This window comes from Mus caroli, chromosome 1, assembly GCF_900094665.2.
Source record: "Mus caroli chromosome 1, CAROLI_EIJ_v1.1, whole genome shotgun sequence".
Classification (NCBI taxonomy): Eukaryota; Metazoa; Chordata; class Mammalia; order Rodentia; family Muridae; genus Mus; species Mus caroli.
The window spans coordinates 33,485,885-33,506,808 of record NC_034570.1 but is presented as its reverse complement, the minus strand read 5'-3'; the positions used below and the strand labels follow the sequence as shown (position 1 = coordinate 33,506,808).

Sequence of the window (20,924 nt, the reverse complement as noted above, 5' to 3'; positions counted from 1 at the left end):
TGTTGTGCCGATGTTCTCTATGGAATCTTCTGCACCTGAGATTCTCTCTTCCATCTCTTGTATTCTGTTGCTGATGCTCGCATCTATGGTTCCAGATTTTTTTCCTAGGATTTCTATCTCCAGAGTTGACACCCTTTGTGATTTCTTTATTGTTTCTACTTCCATTTTTAGATCTTGGATGGTTTTGTTCAATTCCATCACCTGTTTATCAGTGTTTTCCTGTAATTCTTTAAGGGATTTTTGTGCTTCCTCTTTAAGTACTTCTACCTGGTTAGCAGTGTTATCCTTTATTTCTTTAAGTGAGTTATTAATTCCCTTTTTAAAAATCCTCTACCAGCATCATGAGATATGATTTTAAATCCGAATCTTGCTTTTCGGGTGTGCTGGGGTACCCAGGACTCGCTGTGGTGGGAGTACTGGATTCCAATGATGTTGCGTGGTCTTGGTTTCTGTTAGTTAGATTCTTACATTTGCCTTTCGCCATCTGGTAATCTGTGGTGTTAGATGTTCTAGCTGTCTCTGGCTGGAGCTTGTTCCTCCTGTGATTCTGTTAGCCTCTGTCAGCACTCCTGGGAGTCCAACTCTCTCCTGAGTCCCAGTGGTCAGAGTACTCTCTGCAGGCAAGCTCTCCTCTAGCAAGCTCTCCTCTGGCAGGGAAGGTGCACAGAGGTCTGGAGCTCAGCTCTGCCTCCTGGCTAAAGATGAAGTCCCATAAGGGACCCTGTCCAAGAAGCTCTATTGAAGCTCCATTTCTTATTGGATGATCCTTGGTCTTAGTGTTTTGGAAGCAGGGTAACACTGATACCCTTGGGCCATTCTTTCTTGCTGGCTCTGTTCTTTGGAACTGAATCCCTGGTGTGGAATCCTGGACACGTTGCGTATATGTTTTCTTCATGTCTGCCAGTCTGTCACAATATTCTTAGCCACCTGAGTTCATCTGTCCTGACCTGCTGCTGATCCGTGGTTGCTGCTTTTGCTGCAAATTTCTTCTTCTATTAAACAAGAATCTGGTGTTAATAACCAGATTGTATCAAAGAAAATCAATCCAACCCAGTGATGTCATGATTTGCCAAGATTTGAAATACTAAGCACCCATGAGCGGGTCTTGGATATTGGAAACATCATTTTCTTCATCTGTTGGACTTTATTTTTCAGCCTGTCCTTGGGCTGATCGAAGCCCCTCAGGTTGCTTCTAAGTAGCCAAAGGGCAGAACACTTGACTTTGGATATCCCCACACTCTGCCTGTAGCATGGGCTTGTGGCTGAGCTGCTAGGCCAGGGTGCAGCATCATTAAATTGCAATGTCAGGCAGTGAGAGAAGGTTGTGACCACTTTTAGGAAGGCAAAGCAAAGCGGTCCTCCGTTCACAATTGTTGGTACAAACCCATAAACAGCCACAGCCATCGTTGTGATTGTTAGCAGACATAATCTTAACTGTGAAGATGCCCAGCCATGCCTCAGGATCTTCAGAGGCTGCAGACTTGCTTCTGAGGGGCTGAGTGGTGGGAGGGACTGACATCTGATTACAGCAGGGATGCTGGCAGCTGCTAAAGAGAACTCCCCATCAGCTAAGCTGCAGAAACTAGGCCATGCTGTGTTTGCCCTTTTGTCTATAGTCAGTTACAGTTGGGTTAGCTGGGAAGAGAATCCATGGAGCTTAAAATTGTGAAAATGTTCTCTCCAGGGTAGTGACTTCCCAGTGCCCTGAGCATGGGAAATAGGTTGCCTTCTAGAAGTCACTGGCAAGTCGGTTATTCAACATACAGAACACATTTCTCTATGCACAGAACAAGGAAACACAGGTTCCACAAATCCATTTAGCATGGCAATGACCAAAGGTGACAGATGGAGTCAGTGGAGATTGGACCAGTCAGTGTAGGCGTCAGGGCTCCTACAGTGCAGCCAGGAGCCATGGATGGGGAGCTGCATGCCTTCTTCCACGGAGCATAACGCACTTTACCCTTTGGCAGGCTCGGAACAGCTTGTGCTTTTAGCTCTAAGCAGGTTTGTACTTCCACTCAAATGTAGACAGAGAGAAAGATGGCTGTGGGGTTTCTGAGGCTGTGCAGCAGGGACTGTAGGAAAGCCCAGTAACTGAGCAGAGTAACTCACTGTGCAGGCAAGAACCAAACCAGAGAGAGCTGTTCAGTAACCAGACTGGCTGAGTCGGGAAGGTACTGCAGGTAACAGTACTAGCCACTCTTCCAGAGGACCCAACACCCAGACCTCAACTCACAACTGTCTGTCACACCAGTTCTTCTGACCTTGTGGGTACCAGGCACAGATGTACACAGATACATGTGTAGGCAAAACACCCATACACACAAAGTAAAATCAAATAAAGATTAAAATAATAAAATAAATTTCACAGACTAGCTAGACTGGGGTGGCCTGGGGCTAGAGTAAAGCAGGCAACATGTAAATATCCCTGAACCAAGAGGGTAAGTTTTTATTAAATGAAATAATACTTCTGTATATTTTTAAGATTTATTTACTTATATGAGAACACTGTAGCTGTCATCACAGACACACCAGAAGAGTGTATTGGATCCCATTACAGATAGTTGTGAGTTGAGATGTAGTTGCTGGGAATTGAACTCAAGACCTCTATAAGAGCAATCCAGTGCTCTTAACCTCTAAGCCATCTCTCTAGCCCCATATATATTTTTTATATATATTATTTATATATATTTTATATATGTGTGTGTATGTGTGTGCTCTTATTGTATATTTGTGCGTCTGTGAGAGTTGGAAAATTTTTTAAGTCTATGTTTGTTTTCAGAAAGTGATAGATTATATCCAGATTGTACCTGAGTAGTTCTTAGAAAATCTGTTCAAGATTTGCTTGACTTGGCGGCTTGAAATCTGCCCTGTCTTAGTTAGGGTTTTACTGCTGTGAAAGGACACCATGACCAAGGCAAGTCTTATAAAGGACCTCATTTAGTTGGGGCTGGCTTACTGGTTCAGAGATTCAGTCCATTATCATCAAGGCAGGAGCATGGCAGCATCTAGGCAGGCATGGTGCAGGAGGAGCTGAGAGTTCTACATCTTCATCTGAGGCTGCTAGCAGAATATTGACTTTCAGACAGCTAGGATGACGGTCTTATAGCCTACACCCACAATGACACACCTACTCCAATAGGGCCACACCTTCTATTAGTGCCACTCCCTGGGCCAAGCATATACAAACCATCATATGCCCCCTAGCCTGACTTACATGACTTCTGTTATGAACACAGAAATTCTAACCTGACTCCTGGAGTTTTGTTTTTGTTCGTTAGTTTGTAAGTTAATTTTTCTGTCTAGAGATCACTGAGAAGTGACATGCAGTTGTAAGAAATACCTCAGAGGGGCTGGGGAGCTGGCTCAGTGTGTCCTCTACAAGAGGTCCGAGATTTGATTCCCACCACCCACACTGGTGACTCACGAGCATCTGTAACTCCAGTTCCAGGACACTGGATGCCCTCTTCTGATCCTCAGGCACCAGGAGCACATATGACACACAGACATACATTTAAGCAGAATAACCATACCTATAATTTTTTTTTAAAAAAAGAAAAGAAATAGCAAAGGTCAGGGAGATCTGTGTTCTGTTGACCCTTTGGCCCACATGGTGACTGATCATAGACCTGACTGCATTGTCACAGTTGGAATGTGGCACAGGCACAGAACATCTCTGTCACCGTGAGGGTGTATCACATCACCCTTGGTGACTGTTGTCTTTTGGTGCTGGTTTAGATTTGTTTGAAATCTAAATCCAAGTTTCATTACCTCGCCCAGGTTGACTGCAAACTCCATTCCTCCTGCCTCAGCCTCTGAAGTGCAGGGATTGTATTGGCATTTGCTACTGTGCCTGTGCTTTCTAGTGTATCCACACCCCCTCCTCAGCCTCAGCTCCTGTGCCTCTATACAATTGTGTCATTTCAGAAACACCGTGCAGTGTGGGACCTGTTTGACTTTTTTCACTCACAATTCCGTTGAGCATGAGCACGTTGATTTCTATTGCTCAGTTGTATCTCGCTGTATAGATGTAGCTGTTTGTTACCTACCCACCCCTTGAAGGGTTCTTGGACTGTTTCCAGTTTGAGGTTACTATATGTGAAGCTGCTATGAACATTAGTATATGGATTTTTGTTTCAACATAAATAAATGTTCATTTCTCTGGATTAAATGCTGGGAACACAATTGCTGGGTCTTGTTACCATATTTATTGCTTTTTTCCTTTCAAGAAAATTACCAGACCCTTTTCCAGGGTGGCTTCATCATACTGCAACATTGTATACATGTGCAGGTTTCTCCACACACCAGCCTTTGGTGCTGTTCTTTCTCACACATTCTGATGGGTCTCTGCTACTGTCTTCCTGTGATTTTGATTTGTTTGCCTTGTGGCCAGTGACGGTGATCATCTTCAGGGAGCTGTCTCCCCATGTCTCACTCCTGTGCACATCACCTTGTTTAGTTTTTAAGTGTCTCATCTGTTAACTTCTTTGTGTCTTTTAGATACAAGTTCTCTGTGAGTATGAGGCTTGGAAATGCTCTCTCGGCGTCTGCAGCATACCTTTTCCTCCTCTTCAGATAGGCCTTTGCAAAGCCCAGGTTCTCACACAGAGTGACCTTCAAGTTGGGTTGCCTTTGCCAGAAGCCAGTGGGGTGTGGCTGGGAGGGTGCAGTGTCTCCTGTGGTGGCATTCTGTCCCACTGATTTCTGTGCCCTGCCCTCTGTGAGAATGTATATTAATCTGTTCTCCAGGGTATAGTGCCAAACAGGAGTTTGTGTTCCTGACGACCATGCCGGAAGCAGAGAAGCTAAGAGGAGAGAAGCATTTTCCTGAAGTCCCAAAGGTGAGCACAAGGTTTGTCCCTCTGACAGGGATACTGCTTTCCTTCAGGAACACTCCACACGGGTCCTGTCATGTGGGAGTGGCTGCTCCCAGTGGCTCTCAAAGGTTCCCACCCATGTCATCGCAGCTTCGTTTATGGGACAGGCTGAGAATCCCAAATCTGAACATCTGATGTATGATAGCGCACATCCGGAAATCGAACACCATCATGGTGCCACAGTGGAAATTCATACACTGCAAAGCTTTGTCGTGTGCATCAAACTTTAAAATATTGTATATGGCCAGGGCTATCACTCAATGCTACTGCCTAACGTGGACAAGGTCCAGGGTTCATTTCCCAGTAATCCCCCAAAATTGTATACAATTACCACAGTGTGTATATTAAACATAAATGAATTTCAGGTTTGGACTTGAGCCCCTAAGATATCTCATTTTGTAGATGGGAATATTCCAAAGTCCAAAACCTGTTCTAAATCCCATGCGTTTCTGCCCCCAAGTATTTTGGATGAGGGACAGCAAGGGTTATTCAAGTTGGAGTTCCTCTGTTTTCTGTTTCTGTTCATTGTTTTAGCTTGGGTTTGGTGAGGTGGCTATGCTACATCCCTCACTGTGGGTTCTCTGTAGGCATCGGTTGTGCAGAATCCCTTCCTGACAGTCGAAGTCTGGCCTCACTGGGGGATGGAGAGTATTGAATAGGGTCAGGAAGAAACTGGGAATGTGGAAAGATTTCTGACCCAGAGTGGAATTCTGGGGTCAGAGAGAACATGGGACCAGACTCCAGACTCTATGGAGGAGGAAGCTGAATCCAGGGCAAGGGAGAGGCCCCCAGATGATCTGCACAGCAGATAGCAGGGCCAGCCTGATTGTCTGCATCCATGGAGTCCTCGATGCTGCTGCAGGGCCACTACACATAACTATCCTTGTTCTCTGTCCAGGGAGAGGGGTAAGCTTAGGAAGGTCCTTCTCCTTGCCAGTCCTCATGCTGAGTCCGGAAAGTGCAGCTCATCACAGTTTGGCTGGAAAGGATGAAGTATCCACTGCTAATGATGTTTGCCAGTTCTGGACTAGACTGGGGCAAAGGGCAGGTGCCGCCTGGTTCACCGAATGAAAATGGCAAATTAGAACCCAGTCAGAACAGAAGCATCCCAGTCAGAGGCACAGGCACCATCATGGTTTCTTAGCAAGACATTCACATAGGAAAGGCCAGGTCTGCAAAACTCTTTTGTGACAACTCAAGGGGGCAGAGCCTTAATGGAAAATATTTAAGTACATGAATAGAGAATACCACAAGGGCAGGTGAGCTATTCGCAAAGCAGTTCCAGGTGAGGGTCCCCATTGAAAAGAGGCCGCGTCAGGGAAAATAGATCTTACCCTGTAGTGGTCCCTTACAAATTCAAAATGCCTCTTAGAGAACACACACACACACACACACACACACAGAGAGAGAGAGAGAGAGACAGAGACAGAGACATACAGAGACAGAGAGAGAGAGAGAGAGAGAGAGAGACTCAAACACACATCACGGTCAGTAAGGGTTTCTGAACAGTAATCTATACGGTTACTGGTACAGCTCCTCTTACCCATCCATTCCCCTCAGCTCTTCCTCTTCAGCCCCCCTGCTCCCCAACACAAACCGTGGCTGTGCTCATGTGCACACACACATGCACACGCTCTCCATGCCTCACATTTGACCCAGCTAAGGCTTTCTTGAGTGTCCCCATTGGACCTTGCTGCCACTCACCCAGTCAAGACTCAGGAGCTATGGAGTGAATGGTCCTGCTGGCCTTCAGAGTCATGGAAGATGGAGGAGGGCTTGGGTCCAAGATTGCTCATGTCAGGGATGTTCCCTTCATTGTGAAGTAGTTCCGTATGTGGCCTCTTCACTCAGAACTCCAGCGTACTCATCCTTTCAGTGGATCGGATCAGTCTTCTAGAATAACCACAGGAATCGAGTGAACATCTGTTCTCCTGGGCGCCTGCCCCCACCTGTCTTTTAAACTCAGCAGGGCTGTGGAGGGAGGGTGGGGAAGGGGCATGCGAAGTGGCAGGAGATGGTGTTTGTCACTGTAGAGATGGGAAGAAGTCAAGAGAAGGGGGCTTCAGGGTCTCCTGCTGCTTCATAACCTTGATCCCTCTGCCTCCTCAATCCCTCTCATTTACAGCCAACTGGGAAGATGCTTGCGGACAGCCGTCCTGATCAGCCTCCGGTTTATCTGGAGCGGCTGGAGCTCATCAGAAACACCTGCAAGGAGGAGGCTCTGCGGAACCTCTCACACACCGAGGTCTCCAAGTTTGTCCTGGATCGAATATTTGTCTGTGACAAGCACAAGATTCTTTTCTGTCAGACTCCCAAGGTGGGCAACACCCAGTGGAAGAAAGTGCTGATCGTCCTAAATGGGAGGTGTGGGGGGGGGGGGGGGGGGGGGTGCCCCTCTGCGATGGGAGAGGGGTCGAGGCTGGCACTGAAGGATGGGGTGGCTTCTTCTGAAAAGACCCACGACCTTTCTGAAGGTTCTTTGTGTTGTTTTCCACACTCCAGTTATGCTGTAAAAATCTGAGGGGTTAACTTATTGGTTCTGTCTTTACAGTGCTGGACACAAAACCCAGGGCCGTGTGCATGCGAGGCAGGCTATCTACCACTAAGCTGTGGTCCCATTGGTGGCTCTAATTAAGATGTTTCGGTCAGAACCAAGGGCAGGATTTCCTGGGTTTTCACAGACATAGCTGGCCATCCTCATTCAGCTTGTCCACTCCCATCAGTCCTTCTTCTTTTCCATGGTACATGCTAAGTCTGTCTTGAGTACTGCAAGGCTCCCATATTCCTGACGTACCCTATTTTCAAAGAACCCATAACCAGAGCCTAGGAGGAGACTCTTGCCTCCTGGACCTCGGGCAGCTTCACGTGTAGACCGAGACTTTCTTGCTGGCTGGAAAGAGAGAAACTACACCTTGTGTTCTGCCTTAGACATAAAGCATTAAGTTAGCTTGTTTCGGAAAAAATCTGATGTTTACTGGGGAAATGAATTAAATTGTGGAAAAATGAGTTCATACACTGTAGTTCTGATTACCCACTGCTCTGCTTAGACGCCAGGTTTGTTTCAATCCCAATTAGTCTAAACTGGCCTAAAATTATCATAGGGTGTCTGTTAAGACTTAGCTCCAACTTACTGAGTTCCAGCAAGCAGAAGTCACACCCTGGGTACCGTGGGACAGGTTCCTGGGGTTCAGCATTGTGCCCACAGCTCCCACGCCCACTCCTGGCATTACTGGCCAGTGCCAGCTGCCTTTTGCACTTTGTAAAGGTCAATCACAGGGCAAAAAGGATAAGGCCTTGCCTCCTGGATACATCCACGGTATGAAGTTAATGTGTCCCAGGAATAATATGCCAGCATGTTGGATTTCTGAATGGGAGATCAAGAATATAAGGTAAATTGGAAACAAAGAATACACAGAGAGGCTCACGTAGGGGCCATGGCAGTGGGAAGCATCATAACTCACTCACAAGGGTGGGAGGAAATAGAAGAAGGCTACATGAAATTTGTGTGTCAACACAACCTGCTGGTGTAGCCTCTCTGACAGTTCTGGGACTCACAAGCACAGAGCAAACTTCCTGTGTTTGTCAGAATCACCTATTTTAATCAGTTACAGTACATATATAGTTATATTTTTTTTTAAATTGAAAACAAAGAACTCCCTCCTGCCCCCCTTGACTTTGACACCCACAACATGGTCAGTGAGAAGAAAAATTAAATTTATTTTAAGAAAGCCTTTATCATCCATCTCACTGCATTGTCTAGTGGGAAAAGTCAGCTTGTTGGTTTGTAAAACCATGTGAACTCATGCAATGCTACTTCCTAAAACAGAGAAGGAAAAAACCTAAAGCTAAATGTGTAGGCATGGGCTGGCCAGGCCATGTAAAGCAGGGAGGTCCTCGTGGCCATCCTCAGCTGACTTCCCAGTATGCTTGGACAGTGAGTGGACCCAGGCACAAGTCCAAACCACTGGCTCTTCCATTCTCTCCTAGTGAAACTGACGGCATGTCTGCTCCTCGGGAAGGTTAAGAGGGAGGTTTTATTATGGGTGTGAGAGAGAACAGCCAGAGGCTTCTGGGAGGATCCAGAGCAGAGAGAGAAAGCCAGCAGACAGGACCTGGCCGTGGAAGAGGCAGGGGAAGAGAGAGGTGGTGGTGGATGAGGCCAGAGAGAGAGAGAGAGAGGGAACCAAAGAGAAGACAAAGTGAGAGCATGTTGAAGAAATGACAGGATTATAAGGAGCATGAGGAGCTGTGGGGGAGGGGCAGAGGAGCAGAGACTGAGCTGGGAGCAGTTTAGGTCAGGAGGAGGCAAGAAGAGCCAGGATCCTAGCATTAGACCCTGAGATATATAACAGGTTCTTGTGACACTGTGGGAGCCCCGGGGGCATCTTGTGCTTTGCTATGCTAAGAGATCTTCCTGAAGCGCATCACAAATAACTATTTGTTCCTTTGGCCAGTGAAGAGAGCAATGGCTCCTTTCAGAATGGGGAACCGGCTTTACAAGTTCTCAACGAGTGCCGGGCTTTTATTTTTCCAACCGCCAGAATTTGGGGAAATTGAGTCTCCTCAGGGTCTGACACCCCTCATCATGGTCAAATGTGCCAACCACATAGGGCTCTGGACCAGGGCTTAAGTGGTTGGAAGAAGACGAATGAATGAGGGGAGGCTGTGCCTCTCATATGGGTGGCTCAAGAGAGCTTTTTCCTTGTGGGGACAGCACTGGGTCAGGATAAGGCCAGATGCTACAGCTCACAGAAGCTAACTAAATCCTTCAGCTCCTATCACCCTTTGTCTCCATTGAGAAAAGAAAAGTCTTCGCCTCCCCTATCCTCTACAGAAACCTGGCCCCACTCCTCAGCCATGTCCTCCCTGCTTCTGGTGCAAGCTAGGCGTTTCCATCAAGTGTTGCATGTAGCCTTTGCTACCCTGCCTAAGCTCTGGGAATGGATTGTGCTACCAGCACCTACCCGCTTCCCTTGAATCCATGGATTAAAGACACACATGCAGTTGTTCTGTTCTAACTGGCCTTTTGACACAATTACTGGACACTGCTTTTCTCCCACCTGGAGAAGTGTGCCCTTTATCAATATTCTTATCTCCACACCTCTCTACCTGCCCTAAACTTTAGTTGCTCAGTTACATCAAGTCTCAGCTAAACATCCCCGGCCCTGGCTGCATGGCCACTCCACCCGAGATCTCCCTCAAAAGCATGGCACACCCTGCCTCTCCTCTCCTTGAGGTCTCTCTGCTTGCCTCCGGAAGTCCCGCCTATCCCTCCTGTCCAGCAATTGGCCCATGGCTTCTTTACTGACAGACCAAGAACCAAATGGGGGACAGGACCTTAGCTTCAGAACTGCAGAACCTTTGTCATTTGCCATGTGGGTTGCCATGAGGTTTGTGAGACACTGATGCTCTGGTAGTCAGTCCTGTGCTGTAAGAGCACAGTCTGTCATGGAGATGAGGGGCATAGCTGGATACGTGCTCCATGCCATGTCCCTCCAGCATCTCCTGCCATCTCAGAGATCAGATAGAAAAAGCAATATCAGTTTTAGGAAGATTTAGCCTCCTAGGTACATCAGCAGGACCGTGGGGGTCAGTATTCTTTTTGTTTCCTTCCCTTTCCCAACAGAAACTTCTTTGCTTCAGTCAGCTGCTGCATAGAAGAACGGCTCTCCATTATGTTACTGCCTCCAGCAGGACAGCTGGAGTTCAGGAGTGTGCACGTTGTGGGCTTCTCCTGTGTGCTATGGAGATTGTGGGACCTGGGATGACACTGATGGCACCTGTAAGGGTCAGACTGAGGTAACCCATGCACCCTTTCCTCTTGTTCCCCCCAGGAGCATTTTCTTCCATTGAAGAGATTCCTGAAAATGTAGTCCATGACCATGAGAAAAATGGCCTTCCACGCCTCTCTTCCTTCAGCAAAATAGGAATTCAGAAGCGGTAAGGGTAACTTCTGCAGAGGGGAAGGGGAACGGGAAGGGGAAGGGAAGGGGGAGGGGAAGGAAGGGGAAGGGTGATTTTTCAGCAAAACCCCAGGCTCAGTCTATACTTGCTGTGAGATCCACAGGGTTCCAGGCTCAGTCTTGGTGTGTGGTCCACAGGGCTCCAGGCTCAGTCTGTCCTTGCTGTGTGATCCACAGGGCTCCAGGCTCAGTTTGTGCTTGCTGTGTGATCCACAGGGCTCCAGGCTCAGTCTGTGCTTGCTGTGTGATCCACAGGCCCTGGGGACCATGGGGCCAACTGTTTTGTGTTGGCCTGCAGCAACCAACAGTGTTCCTAGTGTCCTGCTCCTGCAAATCTCAGCCTCCTGAGAACTTCAGAATCCCTTTCCCAACTCGTCACAAAGGCCATTAAAGTGTGCATCCGATTATTGCCAGAAGTGGGGAGCACTTTGTGTTTCAGTTCTGTTAAGTTCTTATGGACTCCTTACTAAATAGGATCATTTCTCCATTATATATATATATAAAAAGTGCTGTACACTTTGCCAGGGTACCATGCCCACATCTGCATGTACTTCCCACTGGGGTAGTAGTGTGTGCAGGTCCATCACAGAAGACAAGCCCCTTAGACAATGGCAGTATAGTCAGCAGCAGATGAGAGGCAAAGTTCTCCCTTTTAGCTGTAAGGTGGCTTTACAGAGCCAGACTGAAGGGGTCAGAATACAAGAGCTGCCCCTCAGTGTCCAGCCTGGGCTTGGCCCTCCTTGCTTCTCAGCCCTTTGTTCTTTGGTTGCTTCTGGCCTTGGGTAACTCAGACTTCACAACTCTACAAACTTAGGCCAGAAATTGTCCTGGGTGTGGCCTGGGCTCTAAGGGAATCTTCATGGGGCTCGGTGAGACTGCATGAATTAAGACAGGCAGCTCATGGACAACAAAGAGCTTCTGGCTTTCAGGTAAGTGCGCCATGGGGGTAGCGTTGCCACAGACACTGCTATCTCTGTTGTCCCTGTCACACCACCACAGGCCCTTAGAGCCCGTGCCCCTACTGTGCTGCAGCTTGCCTGGGGCACCTTCCTATGGGAATTGTGTGGCCTGGATTCCTGTTCCCTCATCCAACTCTTTCCCTTTCATTTTTATAACCCTTGAGAGCTTGGGCTGGAATCTTTAAAGCTATGCCCATAAAATAAGCCTCCAGCCTCAGTAAATACAGACTCACACTTCCAGCCCTGAAGATTTCCTGCCCAGGAACCAAACTCAAAAGGTTTTGAAGTTTCCAATCAGCCAAGTAAAACAAACCTTTGATTCAACAGTTTCACATCAACCTCAGAGGCTTTCTGGTTTGCTAAGCCTCTGTTTCCTCACCTGAAGAATGGGTCGGTAGCAAAGTTCAGTGCACCATACTCAGAGTGCACTGTGCATTTGAGACATACTCCGCAGGGCCTAGCCTGGTGTAACTCCCTCTCCTGCCCTCTTATCTATTACCTATTGGAGCATTTGCCTCATCTCTGACCTTATTTTTTCTTCCTCAGATTGAAAACATACTTCAAGTTTTTTATTGTGAGAGATCCCTTTGAAAGACTGATTTCTGCCTTTAAGGATAAGTTTGTTCACAATCCTCGATTTGAGCCTTGGTACAGGCATGAGATAGCCCCAGGCATTATTAGAAAGTACCGGAAGAACCGGACAGAGACCCGGGGGATCCAGTTTGAAGATTTTGTGCGCTACCTGGGTGATCCAAACCGCAGGTGGTTAGACCTTCAGTTTGGGGACCATATCATCCACTGGGTGACCTACGTCGAACTCTGTGCGCCCTGTGAGATAAAGTACAGTGTGGTCGGGCACCACGAGACCCTGGAGGCAGATGCCCCATACATCCTGAAAGAAGCTGGCATAGACCATCTGGTGTCATACCCCACCATCCCTCCGGGCATCACCGTGTACAACAGAACCAAGGTAGAACAGTACTTCCTGGGCATCAGCAAAAGAGACATCCGGCGTCTCTATGCACGCTTTGAAGGGGACTTCAAGCTCTTTGGGTATCAGAAACCAGATTTCTTGCTAAATTAATGTGTCAGACCCTTGAATATTGCCAGATCAGGAGTTGGCTAGGTGAGATGTGAGCACAGAAATGGTATTTCCTCTGTCGTGTCCCATGGTTCCGTTCACGGATGATGTTGGGCTCAGGTGACAGATGCTCTGATGACCCCCTCCCCAGCCTGTGTCACCCCCATAAAAGGTTAGGAAAGACTGGATATTTGCAGACAGGTGGACAGACTAGGAGGACGTGTTAGGAACCTTCTTCCTTCAGCTGTCATGTCATCAGCACTGTGCCAGCTAGCCAGTGTTAGAGTAGTGTCACCCGTGACCTGTGGATTGTACAGACCCAGCACTTTCAAGAGAGATGGAGATGCTGAGTGGCTGCAAAGGTTACTGGGACCCATGCAGTGTCGAATCTAAGCCAGAATGATACCTCTTTCTTTCACCTTGACACAGCAGTAGCCATAGATACAGATCATGTTCTCCTTGAGCTTGAGGCCCTGTGACATTTGGTGGTCATAATCACAGAACAGTTTGAGAAGTCTGACCTTTCAGGACCCAGGCTAGCCCATTCTTTGGGACTTCTGACCCTACAAGCACCTGCTTCATTCTTCTCTTCTGGAAAGTGAGGGTGTTATAGGAACATCACCTTTGAGGACTTAGAACTTGGCACAGGGAAGGAGGAGGAACCAGCCGGTCCTGGGAACTCAGGCTGCTGTGGAATCGGGTATCGTTGTCTTTGACCCCTGCTTTTGTCTTCGACTGTCCCGTCAGTGTGAGCAGCGGGGGCATGTCCACCTGTCTCCTGAATGAACCTCCCTGCCTGAGAGGGAAGAGAAGACAAAACATTTCCAGTGGATAGAGACATGCACTTGCTGACGTGTCAGGACAGCACACAGGAGTGCCATGCCTGTTTTGCAGAGTCCGGTGCTGTTTACAGACTGCCAAGTCCGTTCATGTCGCAAGATGGGATCCTGTGGCCCTGAGTCTAATAGTGCCACCATCCTCGACTGAAAGACCACAAGTTGGATAATCAGATTCATCAGCAATAAAATCCTGGGTGAGGCCACCTCTGGTGATGTCATACAGGTAACAAGTCACCAATCGTGGCACTGAGGCCAGCCCCAGCAAGAAGAAAGCCACAGCCGCAGTCTCGGCTGCCAACCAGCAGCAAAGGGCTATTAAAGATGATGGGGCAGTTTCTCCCAGTGAGTCCCTGGCCCAGGGTTGAGAGGAATTGTGCTAGCTTCTCCTCAAGGCTACAGCCCTACTCTCAAAAAGCCTTTCCTGAACTTGTAAATGTGAAAGTAAAATAAAATTTAAAATGTGTGCCAAATGTGACCCATGACTCCCAGAGGAGGGGGCTCCAGGACCCCTGGTAACTCGAGGCCAGGGATGGGGCTACAGACTGGAAGGAGGCTCAGCCCTTCCTTGTGAACTGATACAGTGTAAACATGATGTTGGGTTATTTGTTAGTGAAGTTTTAGCAAAGCCTACTTAAAAATCCCTCCCGGCCTGAATTTGCTGATCAGAAATCTCTTTCCTGTTTTTTGACAGGCAATAGTGTCAATAATGTGTGTGTGAGGTTAAGGTCTTCAAGTTAATCTTGATTAAAGCAGCATTTTCTCTCAGAAACAAAAGTGTGTCTGGGTTTAATTGTTTGTTTGTTTGTTCCTGGCATTCTGGTCATTTTCCTAACACACTTTGCCAAACAAGTAAATATTTCTACCACTTACATCTGGAACAGGCCACCTCCACACATGGCTCCTAGGTCCAGACAACCAGTGTCCCCAGAGTGGTTCAACCTGATATCCCTCTCCCAAGGGTTTTGAAGGTCCTTCCTGTCTTCAGAACCATATTCCTCTTCCTCTTCGTTCAAGGAGGCCATCCTTTCCCTGTGCCCTTGGACCACTGCTATAGTCAGACTTTGATCTCTCTCCTTCCCTCACTGCTCAGAAGCAGCTCAGAGGGAGCGTTGCACCCCCAAGCCTGACCTCAGACCTCACATCAGCCCCTCACACCTGATCTGACATGGGGTCTCATGGCTGAGAAACCATCTTTTTTTCGGGAAGGCAGCAGAATGCTCACCTCCTAGACTCACTGGGGTAGTAGAGTCACACTCACAGCTCTGCGGGATGGACTTGACCCCTTCAGCTTAAAACTTTGGAAAGTGCACAAAAGACTGTGCAAGACATTGGTCGTCTGGTGTTGGCAGCCTCAGCTGGTTTCCTTGTAGCTGCAGGAAGAGAAGCAGCTCTGATCTGTGGGCCCCTGGTTTTCTCAATGCACACCGGCTATTTGCAGCAGCCTACTTTCTTCCCTCCCGCCTGGTTTTGTCTGTTTTCTTTGAGGCTGGCAGGCAGTTTCATCTCTATTCCTGACTTCTGTATTAGTTCTCTAGAGGAACAGAACTGATGGGATGTCATTCTCTCTGTGTGTGTATGGATAGAATGTATACACACATATATCTATCTCTTATCTATATATATAGGTGTCTTAGGGTTTCTATTTCTGCACAAAACATCATGACCAAGAAGCAGCTGGGGAGGAAAGGGGTTTATTCAGCTTACATTTCCACATTGCTGTTAATCATCCCTAAAGGAAGTCAGGACTGGAACTCAAGCAGGTCAGGAAGCAGAAGCTGATGCAGAGGCCATGGAGGGATGTTCCTTACTGGCTTGCTTCCCTTCACTTGCTCAGCTTGCTTTCTTATAGAACCCAAGACTACCAGCCCAGGGATAGCACCACCCACAATGGGCCTTTCCCCCTTGATCACTAGTTGAGAAAATGCCTTACAGTTGGATCTCATGAAGGCATTTCCTCAAGGGAGGCTCCTTTCTCTGTGACAACTCCAGCTTGTGTCAAGCTGACACACAAAACCAGCCTGTGTATACATATATATATATATATATATATATATATATATATATATATATATATATACACATACACGCATATACATATATACTTATATGGATAGAATGTACATACATATATATGCATATACACATACACTCACACACATAAATATAGAAAGTGGATTTACTAGCATGGCTTACAAACTAAGGCCCAGCTATTTCTGCAGTAGTTATCTACCAGTGCAAAGTCCAGTAGTTGTACTGTGCTAAGCTGATCTAGTTTTTGGAAGAATCATGAAAAAGTAGGCTCTAATGCCATGAAGGAATGGTCTTGCCAGAAAGAGCAAGCAGGCAGAGAGAGCGAGCGCCCCTCTGTGTCCAGCAGAAGGTGTGGCCAGATTAAACGTGGAACTTCTTACTTAAAAAGGTTCAGATTAAATTAAGAAAAACCCCTCAGTGGTGTGCCCAGCTGCTTGGGTTTTAATTCATTCAGATGTAGTCAAGGCAGCAACCAAGCAGAGCTGTAGAGAAACAGAGCTGTAGAGATGCAAAGCTGGATGCAGAGATGCAGAGCTGTAGAGAGGCCCAATGTTAGGACCACGGCTCACACCCACACTCATGTCATGGTTGAGGAGCCACACCATTATGTTCTGTCTCAATGTATCCTCCCATTTCTTGCCATCTTGATAGGCTGAGAATGTCCGAAGCCTTCATATGTTGGCACCTTTTGCCTAAACCTCGAACCCTTTTCTCTGTGTTCACAATTAACCCATGGAGGTGGATCTCAGACTGTAATGGTTACTTCCTGAGAAAGTCATTGTAAGCTGAAAATACCCTGAGTCAAAAAACTGAGTACCTTAGCCCATGGGCATGGTAGCTTAGCAACACAGCACCCAGTGGGGCATCCGTTCTTACTTCTGTCATTGGCCAGCCGGCAGCTCCTGCTGCTGTTTGGCACTCCATGTTGCTAATCTGAGGTAAAGGATCAATATCCAAAGTACAATTTCCACTGAATGGATATTGATTTCTCACCATCAGAAAGCCAAAAAGTAAAAATATCCTAGGTCAAAAAAAAAAGTCCTAAGTTAGAAGCTGTCTGTATAGAAAGTCGTGAGAAACCACACCACTTCCCTAGCACTCTGCCCAGAAATTTTAGCAAAATATTTGATCTGTTCACTTTCAAGTTCTACTTGTCACCCAAAACTCCAAGACAGACACACTCCATCCAGGCTCTTTACCACTCCATTCACAATGTGTTTCTGACGTCTCACTGAGACCACCCCAGAATGGCCTTGACACCACATTTCCTCCGTGTGTGTGTGTGTGTGTGTGTGTGTGTGTTTGTGTGCACGTGTGCGAGCGTGTGCCTGTAATGTGTGTCTGTGTACGATGTATAGGAGCTCTTGAAGACGAGAAGAGGGTATCAGATCCTATGGAAGTAGAGTTACAGAGAGGGTTATGAGCCATCATGGGAGTGCTGGTGTTTGTTGAAAAGCAGCTTGTTCCTGGACAGATCACACCAAGCCAGCACAGTTCCAATGAAGAGAAGTCCTTTATTGAAGGGGGGGGTGGGTCGGGTAAGAAGTGAGAAAGAGAAAGAGAGAGATGAGGTCTCTGTCTTTTATCTGGGTTGTGATGTAGGTGACCCAGGTGATGCAGGTGAGGCATGTGCTGCTGTTGCCATGGCAACAGATGCAGACAGGTCCTTGTTGCCTAGGGGATGACATCATTGCTGGATTCTGAGGCTAACTATAAACAGCTTCTGATGCTAACAGCTGGGGACTGAACTCAGGTCCTCTGCAAGAATAGCAGAATCTGTTAGTCACTGAGCCATCTCTCCAGGCCCCAATTTTTGTGGTATATTCTCTAAGAAGATGGAAGTTCTCTCTATGTCCCCTGTTCTCAGAACACACCCCAAGAATCTCCTATAACAGCCATATTGGTTGCATACACTTCAGAGTTCCTCCATCCCTGATTTGTGCGGCTGCTCCCACATTGTTAAATGTGCAATACAGCAGCGCCTGTTTCTCAATGTTGATGCCTCTCCTACTCTGCCTTGTAGCTTAGATTTTTTTCAAAACCTACTTTTAATATGGATTCGAAAATGTTTTAACCTCCCTTGTAGCCCACCACCCACCAGAGGTCGTGGAAAAGAAAGGTTATCAGGATACGGGGGAAGTGGACCTGTTTAGAAATCATTCTTTGGAGCAACTCCAATCTGCAGCGTCAGGAAATCAGCAGTTTAGTTCACAGGAATCAGCAGTGGCAGCTCGATCTACTCATGAACACTTCACGAATATACCAGCAGCCCAGTTCAGTACTGCTGGGATAGCAAACGTGAGTCAGCAGATATGGCACAACCTAGCAGAGACAGCTAGGCCTCCGCTGAGTCAGCAGGAATGGATAGGATCAGCAAGGACTCCAGGAGAAGTTCTTTGTGCCTCTCTCAACAAAGTGAAGAGCAGCAAAGACTTGAGACCAAGAAGCATTGCAAAGCTTGCTACGCAAGCCCCTGCCACTGTCCATTGGTCCCTATTTATACTCCCTCCCACAGGTCTTGCCTCACCACGTAAATCTGTCTTAGCAAAACTCCAGGTGAGTCTGGATCATCTGACATCACTCTGCCAATCAATCTGGGTCTGCAGATGCGGCAAGAAGCCCCAGAATGCCACCCAAGGTTTTTGGTGTGTTTCTTTCTATGAAGTCTTGACAAGCAGAGCTCTGCAATGCAGTGTAAGGCAGACCAAGACATGCATGTTGTTAGCAAAGAATCCATCCTTCATCACGCATCCTTTTACGTGTTTGTTTTAGCAAAACATCCTCTCACCTGTGTCTGCTTCAGAAAAGCATCCCTTTGACGTACTGGCTTTCCAAAGGAGCCAGAACTACCTGGGGTATTGGAATCGATCACTATAGAGTGGGAAGCTTAACAGGAATAGTCTGTGTTCACTGGACCAGAGGCCAGAAAGTTCCAGATGAAGTGCAGACAGGCTCTAACCTTGGTGACTTGCAGGTGGCTGTCTTGCCATCCTCAAAGGCTTCTGCAGAGGGGTGTGCTCTGGTCTCCCCATCCCTTAAAAAAGATCTTACTTCGGAGCCCCACAATCGTAACTTCTTTTGAATCTATTTCGCAGGCAGGGGTTCACATCCTATTGGGATCAGGGGATCAACGTGTGACTTTTAAAGGGTTTAAGTCTTAACAATGATTTCCTAGGACTGAGAGTCTGTGCTTAGCACTGTAGCTTCCAAGCCTCAGAACTGGGCTCCAGAAGCACTGAGATGTCTGAGCATGTCTATCCAGTGTTTCCTTCAGGGAACCTCATTGACTCCCTTGGTACTTCTTTTATATTGGTGTGTATGGTGGTTTGAATAAAAATGACCCCATAGACTCACAGGAGGTGTGGCCTTGTTGGAGTAGGTGTGGCTTTTTGGAGGAAGTGTGTCACTGGGGGGGGGGGGGCGTTGTGATGAGGCTTTGAGGTTTCACTTAAGCCAGGCCTAATGGCTCACTCTCTCTTCCTGCTGCCCGTGGATTCACATGTAGAACTCTCAGCTACCCGTCCAGCACCATGTCTACCTGCATGTCATCATGCTTCCTGTCATGATGATAACAGACTAAACATCTGAACGGGAAGCCAGGGATGGAACCCAGGTGATCAGGCTTGGCGACAAGCCCCGTCGCTGGTTAAGCCCCTTCACTGACCCAACAGTTGCTACTTTCTAACTGTGTATTCTCTTCTGTTTGCTTGTTACTCTTTCCTTAGAAAAGTACTAGAGTCTACACTTTCTGCCGTTCCTTAAACTATCAAGTTTAATATATACTTTGGGGGGTCTTTGTACATGTTAAAAAGACTGATATGTGAGCATTGGGCAGCTTACTATCACATCACACTGCTTTGGAAATTGGGGCATAGGAATCTCCTTTCCAGCTGGCTCTGCCTAGAATTAAGACCCAGAGCCCTAGATGAATTCCTCCAGCTGGTTAAAAGAAGGGAGAAGTATATGTCTCCATGTGGAACCTGAATGAGCACAGCAGAAGGAAGGAAATATGGCTACCCATTCCAGCACTGTCCCGGTAATGATATTTTTCAGTTTGCATAAGTCAGAAGCAGTTCTTAGTGCCTGAGTGAGAACCCATAAGCATCGCTTCAAGGTCCTTGCAAAGAACACACTGGATACCCAAGTGCTGGCGGGGAGCATTCCGTCTGCCTTCCTCCTTGGCTTGCACACAATAAACGAACGTGTAGTGCCTAACTCAAACTGAATAGCTTCATGCCAGTACAGCAATCAAGTCATACTTCTCAAGAGGCCACATGGGTTTGTATACTCACAGACGATAACAGGCTGTATTCCGTTGACATTTGAGCATGGTGTTTGTGGTGGTTTGAATAAAGATGGCTCCCTGAGGCTCACATGCTTGAATGCTTGGTTGCTAGGGAGTAGTCTATTTGAGAGGGACTAGGAGGTGTGGCCCCAGTTAAATGCTTTCCTTTATAAGAGCTGCCTTGGTCATGGCGTGTCTTCACAGCACTAGGACAATAACACAGGGTCTCCATAAACCTAGCATTCTCCTTCTGTAAGTAGCGAGCCCCGTGGATGACCTCCAGTTTCTTGTTGCCCAGTCATGTGTTATCTGGATCCTTCCTTTCTCAGAGCCCCAGCAAGTCTCGAAGTTTCATCCTTGGACTCCAGACCTGGGCTATGGACAGTGAGTGGGTTTCCAGCATTATCTGTCTTTCCTGGCTCTAGCGCTTTCTGCCACCATAGATCTGAATGCTTTCTCCAGAGACTTGTAGCACCCGACATTCTCTATTACTCTCTCCTCTGCTTCAGACAGAATCCTGTCTGATTCCTGTCAGCACCCACCAGCTCCTACAAAGAAATTACATATCTGTCTCTGTACATATCTTTCGTCTTTTCCTGAAGTTGTGTGTTCCTAGAGTTACAAATTCTGAGAATGGATTCTTTCCCTTGGTATCCAGAGTATCCTAGGGTCACCCCTGTTGTGCATCCTGTTGGTTACATCATAACACGGGTGGGTAGTGTGTGCAAAGGGAACACAACATTTCCCTTGTCCATTCAGTCCTTGATAAAAAATTTGGGTGCTTCTGGTGTTACACCCTACTCCAGTGGTTGAGATGGCTATGAATACATGCATAGTCATTGTATGGATAGTAGGTTATCTTGTACAGTAGGATAGCTGCTGGGTTACA

The 20,924-nt window shown here is 47.2% G+C and overlaps 1 protein-coding gene across 1 annotated transcript in view; it reads left to right on the top strand.

Moving 5' to 3' along the window:
• Positions 1 to 14,467, top strand: part of Chst10 (carbohydrate sulfotransferase 10) — a 33,509-nt gene extending 19,042 nt beyond the window's left edge. Inside the window, exons 4-7 of the mRNA XM_029482443.1 lie at positions 4,750 to 4,841; positions 7,003 to 7,237; positions 10,712 to 10,817; positions 12,346 to 14,467. Of these exons, the coding sequence (XP_029338303.1) occupies positions 4,750 to 4,841; positions 7,003 to 7,237; positions 10,712 to 10,817; positions 12,346 to 12,883 (971 nt within the window). The 3' untranslated portion in view covers positions 12,884 to 14,467. The remainder of the gene's footprint in view (positions 1 to 4,749; positions 4,842 to 7,002; positions 7,238 to 10,711; positions 10,818 to 12,345) is intronic.
• The last annotated feature ends 6,457 nt before the right edge of the window (positions 14,468 to 20,924 follow it).